General features: G+C 35.3%; 1 protein-coding gene across 2 annotated transcripts; it reads left to right on the forward strand.

Annotated features, from left to right (window-relative positions):
* Nucleotides 1-637: 637 nt before the first annotated feature.
* Nucleotides 638-5,406, forward strand: LOC149774530 (uncharacterized). 2 transcript variants are annotated; one of them, XM_089945204.1, is made up of 4 exons: nucleotides 638-660; nucleotides 2,971-3,112; nucleotides 3,997-4,048; nucleotides 4,402-5,406. In XM_089945204.1, exons 3-4 carry the CDS (start codon nucleotides 3,997-3,999, stop codon nucleotides 5,028-5,030), a joined length of 681 nt encoding a protein of 226 aa, XP_089801330.1. In that variant the 5' UTR covers nucleotides 638-660; nucleotides 2,971-3,112; the 3' UTR covers nucleotides 5,031-5,406. The 2 variants fall into 2 exon arrangements, with proteins under 2 accessions (XP_089801330.1, XP_089801329.1); XM_089945203.1 differs by lacking the exon at nucleotides 638-660 and having other exon boundaries at nucleotides 704-3,112.
* The last annotated feature ends 3,108 nt before the right edge of the window (nucleotides 5,407-8,514 follow it).

Consider the following 8,514-nt stretch of genomic DNA (forward strand, 5'->3'; position numbering starts at 1 on the left):
GTTTTCGCGTAAATACAGACACTACTACACAGGCTACGGGAACGTGCCGAGTCATCGGTTTCGGGCAAGGCCCGACAAAAGGATAAGTATAAAATCGTACTGAGACATCAATGTCACGTGAAATCGGATATTCATCTATGGACACTATCAGTTTTATACCTCGTTCCACAATAGTGAGCACGCATTGCCATAAATAAATTGCATAAAGATCTAATTCATAGCCTGTAGGAACAACACCAGAACGTCAACGAATGAGTTAGTTTCTTGACCACGACAGTGTAAATTGCAAAAATGTGATCACCATGCTAACATTCATTTTGTGTTTCGTGACTTGAAGCTATGTTTTGCACTTTGCTTATTCCGTGTATTTGATTACGCGATGTTGTTTCGTTTTTGTCAGATTAAAGTAATCTCTGCTTCAACAATAATCTTTGATAATTGTGTGATATTACACCAATGATGATTATTGCACTGGGTTTCGAAAAAAAGACAATGTTAACAAATAAACATCTTGCATAGAAATCTAAACAAACCCCACTTATGTTAGAAATCGATACGCTACAACCTTGTTTGAAAATGTGCAAAATGTGTCCACAGTTAATAAGGTAAAGACTCATAACTATGTTTTTAATTCAAGTTGCATCATGGTATGGAGCCTAGGTGAGTATACTCAGATTTAATGAAGTCCAACATGAGACACCGATTGAATGTACAGGTGAAAGCTGATTAAAGTTTGCATGTGCAAGACAAGGAAAGAGTTGTGCAAAAAAGAACTCACTATTAATTGCAATGTTCGTCCGCACAAACGATAATAATATTCAACCTTCCCATCATTCGACCAAGTGCGATAAAAGGTACAATATAAACAAGGACAAAATGGATTCATTGTCCAAATAAACATACTTAACACCAGGTAATAAAGGTTATATATCAACACAATAAATTAGATAGATAAGATCGGTCCGGATTGAAAGTTGCAACAGTTTATATTAGGAATATAAATATATCATTTCCATCATATCACCAGCAGAGCCCTGCTAGATTTGTTGCTTTAAATAACTAAGGAAAACTTATATGTGTTAACAGTATTGTTGAACAAATTCTGTCATTTATAATTATAACGAAAATTACTCAAGAGAACGTTCCTAATCCAGACACTGTAAGATCAACATTTTAACAAAACAATTCATCTCAAGCAATGTTATGGTTTGTTGTCGTGACATTTTAGCAATGTGTTTAATATTTATTTTGTTTAGCAGTAGAATTTTGAAATATCATTTTTAGAAGTACAATATGAAAAACACAAAGGCTATATTTAAACTTGTTCATAGGATGAATAGAATTACAATATCCGATGTTCCTCCAGTTGGTGGCTCTTGAATTGAAATATATATGTAAGATTTTTCTTTTGTAACTTAATTTTTGAAATCATTTCTTGTTTCTTATAGCTACATTAAGAAATGAAAGGATATTTGCTAAACGATTTCACAGACTTTTATATATTATTTATTGGTTTTTATTAGTTGCAATTTCTTCAAGATTTATCACAAATTGAACGCGCATGGATTATTCGCACACGTTGAATAATGTATAAGATTTAAAAAGAAATCGGGCGCATCTACGCTGTAGATTCCATTTTTAGATTAGGCAATTGCATTGATACATAATTCACTGAAATAGAATTCAAGAAAAGACCAAAAGTTGGCTAGCAGACGATTCCCGGTCAAGATCACATCGAACGTATATTATCAATCTTTGTACATTACTCCCTCATTATAAAGAATAACCTAGGTAGTCCCAAAGGTAACATGTCAAACTCACGAACGAAATCATGTGAGTTCGAATCTTACAGCAGGACAGCAGGATCATCTCATGTCTGCTACGATGGCATGTCCTTGGTCAAGGCACTCTAATGCAATTGGCTGGATACAAAATAAATTACTTGTGTTTCAGTGAAGAAAAACGCCAAACGAAGCACTCATTAAAACGATGTCAATGGAAATTAGAGAGCATAAAGCTTTTTAATGAAGTGTACAATATTTATAATTTTATTCCCGATTATGAAATTTGATCCATCCGTGTTATAATGAAGGACCTTAAAAAGAGCGAAGGCTGTATGTCCTTTTTCTGTATTACTCTACTGCCGGAAACTAATGATATGGGATACACATAAATTATAATACAAGGTGGACAGCAAACACCTTTTTATAAAACAATAAAGGAAAATTATAACTATTTATGTTGTGTTTCTTTATGTTTAACTCTGTATAATTAAATAAAATATCACCAACCATCCGTACTTTGACTTGTAGACATGTAGTTGCTGCGAGTAACTGTTAATATGATTTTTTTGGTCTTAAAGTACCTATGCAAGAAAACGTATTTTTCATAATCTTTCAGCTTAATTATATATGTTCTTGTTTAATCTCATTCTGATTTCCTTATCACGAGGTAGACTCAAACAAAACTGGGGTAATGGGCAGTTTTATTAGCTATTTATTTATATTATATATTTTAATTACATTAATTGATTATGATTTTAGTATACAGAGGCGGTGTTAGGAGTACGCGGGGCCTAGGGCCGACCATGACCGCGTGGGGCCAGAGTATTGGTTTCTCGACTGGTATGCTACTGCAAACACTGCTTATGTCTAGACTAGATCAACTTTCGCGATTTGGCGATAATATAGCTTGACAAACTCATAAGGACGACCTTAGGCTTGAAGCGCGGGGTCCCCTCAAGAGCGCTCGCCAAACTTGCCACCCCCAAACGCCGTTCATGTTATTGCAATAGCTATTACTATATTTACATTGTTTCGTGTATAATGCATTGTTCTGGTTTTGACACTTTTTGTCTAAAGATCGCTTAATTTGGATCAAATAGTTTTCTATTTTCCTTTCTGCATTTTTTTATATTTGATTATTTATATCGGGTAGTAAAGATTGTTGTTTTTCTAACTGTCGTATTAGTCATTTCGTAATATAAGGAGTCACGAAACACTCAGGAGCTGTCAGGAGTCACGAAACACACAAGAGCTGTCAGGAGTCACGAAACACGTATGAGCTGTCAGAAGTTACAAAATACACAGGAGCTGTCTAGGAAAAATTGAAGGTAAGATATAAATGTAAAGAAGAGAATTTTAATTTTATACCAAGACATTGAGTAACATTTACCATTACGCATAAAATGAATGTAAAATTAGAATTTAATAGTATTATTTTTTATCATGAAAAAATAAAGTTTGGTTTAGATTAGTATTAGGCAATAGGAGGAAAGTGTATCCTTTGGATACGCGATGGTTGAAGACAGGCTAATACGATGGTAGGATTTAAGCCATGATCCTTTACGTCAAGAATCCAGCACACCAATCACTAAGACATAGCAGCTCCTGCCTCCATCGGTCGGTTCGTATGACCTACTGAATAGCGCATAGAGCATAATCTACATCCACAAACCCGGTGCTAGAAAATAATAGATGTTAATGTCACCTTTCACAAAGATCTATTCCGTATTGATCTGCATTTCTTGACACAATTTTATTAATGTGAAACAAAAGTAATAGAATGTTTAGTAATTTCAGATATAAAGTAAATTGTTTATTAGATTAGATCACTTGAGCATAACGCTTTCTTTAGCTATATTTGACCCAAAGCGTTGTAAAACCTTCAAAGTGCATTTAAAGTTTTCTAACTGATATTATGAACGTGTCCTGTGTTTCACGCAGCATATTTCATACTTTTGTGAATCATGTGATGGCATTGTATTTCAGTGCAACTTGAAGTAAAGAACTTTCTCGCACATCGCGTCTCTGCATAGGCAAAGATTATTTTATTTCTTAATGTGTCACCAGGATCGTTAGTAAATGTTGGATACTCATCTTGTCACATATTCAGTATATACACTTGTTACGTTTACATATTGATGATTTCATTGTATATAAAATCAAAATATAACGTACACAATTTCGATGTTCTGGACTATTCACTTTCTTTCAGATGAAGCTAGGATTCCTTCTTTGCTTTGCAGTATTTGTATTCATTGCCTTCGGTGAGTACAATGTGCCTGTACAAATGTTTGACCTAATTTCAGCCATTACTTCTCTATCTATTAAGAACGGGATATAATAACATTTTTTTAGACGGTGAACTATATTTTATATAAACCACAGTCTAAACACATTTTCATTTGCTATAAATATTAAACTCTGATCTGCCTGTTGTTTTTTTCCCCAGTCGTTTTATGCTCGTAGTAAATAAAGATTGTAAATTGACATTGACTTTTTGGCAGAAGCAATGAGTTACAGCTGATAAACTATTCAAAACCAAATTTGGTGCTGATTTTATATAGATTGATATAAATACTTATACGTGTGTTTATCATTTCCCTCCAAACAACTAAAGAACATGGGAACACACAAGCAACAAGTATTGGTGTTCTTGCCGGTGGCAGTACGACCAGTGGAGTACCTTTCAGCAATGGTAGTATCAGCGGTACTCATAGTGAAGGCAGCAGTAGTGGTACTTCTACTAGTGGAACCAGCAGTGGTAGGACTACCAGTGGTACATACAGCGTTACTACCAGTGGTGGATTTAGCAGTAGTAGTCGAACTACTAGCGAAACAAGCAGTGGTATGATAACTACTCATGGTGGAGGGAGCAGTAGCGGTACTACTACTAGTGGAACCAGCAGTAGTAAGACTACCAGTGGTGCATACAGCGTTACTACCAATGATAGATTTAGTAGCAACAGTCCTGCAAGTAGGACTAACAGTGGTATAGACAAAAGTACTACCGCTTATAAAAACAGCAGCGTTAGTAGCACAGGTGGAAATAATGTTACTAGCAATGTTAGTGGTTCCACACGTGGAAATGACAGCAGTAGTGGTACAACAAATGAAGGCTTCAGCAGTGGTGTAGGTAATAGTAGTGTGGACGCAGGCAACACCGGGAATGACAGTAAAAATGGTGGGATGAGACTTGCAACCAGCGTGGTCCTTGTGATAGTTTTAATCATGACAGCTTTCATATAGTGAATGAATGTTCGTACACGGGAACAAGCACACTGAATGAACCAAAATGACTAATTCTAAAACGAAAATATTGAATTCCCAGTTAGTAATAATTTCTTTTGAGGAATATGAAAATAGCTAAATTCATTCACAAACTTGATTTATATTTTCTTGCAACCCCTCTTTAAATGAATACACGAGAAAAGTAATTGCATAGAGTTTCTACATGTTCCACAGTATGAACTTTTAAGGGTTTATATAATTACATACGTACAAGTGTGTCCTTTCTAATATGAAAAGGTTGTAGAAATCTTTGACCTAGACATTTCGGAAAAATGTTAAATCTTAATGAAAATAAAATTAGCATGGTCTCTAACTGTGCTTGTTAGCTTAAGAACTATTTGATCATGCGTTATCCTTTTCAATATTCTTATAAGAGGTATCCTAAGTTACTTGTCTTATGTCATCCATTTCTTTAACTGAACCGCAAAGAGATCAAACAGGTTTGGAGAAGTGTAGCTTCACAAGCATTATTATGTTATATGATTGCTTCTATATATTCACAACGGTTGGTACAATTGCCTCTTTTGATCTTAGAAAGGTTTAGGATGAGCCCTTCAGCCTGAATAATTTCAGTATACGTTATTGCATTAAACGTATTTTCTAGATATCTTGACACTAAATATTCTATTTTATTCACGTCATAAAACGTACCATTGATTATTAAGAGAGAGATTTTACATAACTTTGCCACACGCACTTACAAGTATTCGCTTTAAAATAAGACAGATCGAGATAAAGCTCCTTGTTGTTCCATGCAGTCTCAAGAGATATTGCGATCAACACTAGGTTATGGAATCATATCATAATGTATCCAATTTAACTGAATATAAGTCTACTGTTCTCGCCAATCGAAAACCAATAGCTTTCAGCAGCATAATGTTAACTATGCTTATTTATAACCGTGTATGAGAACAGGCCGTCTTGCGCCGCATTTTAATAGCACACACTATTTGAAAATGCGAAATTTACATACAAAATTATAATTCAAACTCGCAACATTATTTCCAATATTGCAGTAAAAGAGATAATACTATTGGAAAAATAACGAATTTTAATGCGAGGCGGCAGTTTAACAACAACGACTGTTAATATGGCAGTCCCATTTGTTCGATGCAATACTTGCCATTTTCCTGGTGGAATATGTGGAGTCAAAGGAACCCATTAGGAGAATGCGAAAATGAAATTTTTCGTAAGCAGCAATCACAAGCAAGGTCTGCTCTTGCAGCCCGAATTGTTGGTGAACTTTGTGCAGTTAAGAGCAGAAATATTAAGATCAGCAGATAAAAGGACGATTCGTGCTGTTTTCATTTTAGAAACTAGATGGTTTTAAGTAATATCGAAGCACATCACTGTTGTCTGTAAGTTTAGAAAGAGTAAAAACAACATTGTTATGACGACTGGTGAAAAGAGAGGACTGGGAGAGTTTCCTGACTTAATTGCAACTTCTGCACGAAAATACTAAAACATTTTTTGTACAGGAAAATAATGATTACACTGCGTAATGTACATGAATTGAAAAGAAGTAATGATATGCATCGTTGCTATGGAATCAGAAATATAGCCTCGATGTGATATTACCTATTTATTATAGCTTTCGTCCTTCTAATGCAAAGTGTCTGCATTGTTTACTAATTCCATTTCATATCCTAATTAGTTGAACGGACCTGTTGATTGCAAATCTCCAAAACACATCAATATCGTGAACCGGAGTTTATGTAATAATTAAAGCTTACCTTTGTGTCAAAAAAAGATACTCATTTTGCGTTTTCGTTATACAAGTCACTTGAGCTAAAGGTGTATTTTAGGTAAATAAATCAACTTTAAAATCAAACAAAAAAGCATCATATACACTTACACCATCACCTTATCAGAACCACTAGACTCCTTTCATAGAAGTAAAAAGATGAAATACTGACATTCACGCGTATATTTGATTCGGTGTTGTCACTGGATGCCGAATAAATTTCCATCGTTTTCTCGGCGCAATATTTTGAGGTTCTCTCCTTTAAATTTTTCTGGTTTCTTCTCTTCGTGTCTGTGTCTATACGTTTGTTCATCATTTTGACAAGTGTTAAAATCAGTTTTTTCTTTTACTTTTCTATTGTTTTGTGTAAGCAATAAAATATCAGCAGTGAGATAGTACATGCCTTAACATATTGTTCCTAAGTTGATGCATAACGAGTTACGTTGCTTGTAAATAAATGGAACCATGTTAAAATGGTACATATTCACATGACTAGTGAAAAACCCGAACAGGAGACTGCATAATAGCGAACAGATCTAAACAGATTTAAACTTGGCCGCATCTTGATCAACGTTGACAGGAAATAACAGAAGCAAGACGCGAACATTTAAAGATGCAATATGAAGATTATAAAACATAATACGGTGCACATCACTGCACTACACAAAAAACGAAACAAATTGTCACTACTCTAATAAAATACTTCATATGCGATGCAGATGTTTGAAATATCTTATTCATTTAGTCTAAAAGCAAATCTATTTCTATTTATACGCAAATTATAAAAGCTGAGCAGAAATATAAAAATTAACTACTATATGATAACATGAAGCCCACACTAATGCAACAAAATAATAGGATTCAAACAGAACAGAACAACATTAATTCGCGGTATTTTAGGTTTTAGTTTTGCTAATTGTTTTCTGCGCGAATGCTTTGCATATGTAACTGGATACCCTTTCTGAATAAACAAAGAAGCTTCTGTAGCCTATAATATACACCAATATTGTAGTAGACAGGTCACAAATACACTTAGATAAATGCATGGGCGTCTTTCGGCCATCGACGCGTCTTACTACGGAAACGCCCAACCCGAGGCAGCAATTATATACGGTCTCCACGAAATACTAGAACCAAATCCCAACAACACGGTGTAGCAACCCTGGAATAAAATCTCTGGCACTTACGTGTCCAGGTTCGAATACTGGGCGTAATACAGTGAAGCTTTGGACTCAAAGGTCACCCGTGGCAACCTAGCAAACCGCTGTGTTTCCTATTGCCGCAGCAGTGGAGGCTCTGAAAAAATCACACGCGCAATAGCCATCTTTTGAGGCGCGCAGAGTTTGCTAGTTCTCACCATAAACAACCGTCTCGCAAAAATATTAGTCACGAACTTTGCGCACAAATCTATCACAAGCGAGCAATAGTGGTCGTCAGAGTGCATGGGACAAAATTTATTATGCGAGTCATCATCACGGATACGATATTCACATACACCGCTATAGCATCCAAGTCATTTTTGAATGGATGGATCTGCAAGGTGTTAAGGCTCTGTGACAGCCCCACTGCACCGCACGAGTGGATAAAAAGGCTTTTTTACATTTATGAAGAGGTGAAAGTAAACTATCGGGCCAAGGACATGATTACCAAAAGACTTAAAATGAAAATACGCCTTAAATCTGGGTTCAGGTCTAAGAG

The sequence above is a fragment of the Sinohyriopsis cumingii genome, unplaced genomic scaffold (genome assembly GCF_028554795.1).
Source record: "Sinohyriopsis cumingii isolate HCF-2022 unplaced genomic scaffold, ASM2855479v2 utg000229l, whole genome shotgun sequence".
Classification (NCBI taxonomy): Eukaryota; Metazoa; Mollusca; class Bivalvia; order Unionida; family Unionidae; genus Sinohyriopsis; species Sinohyriopsis cumingii.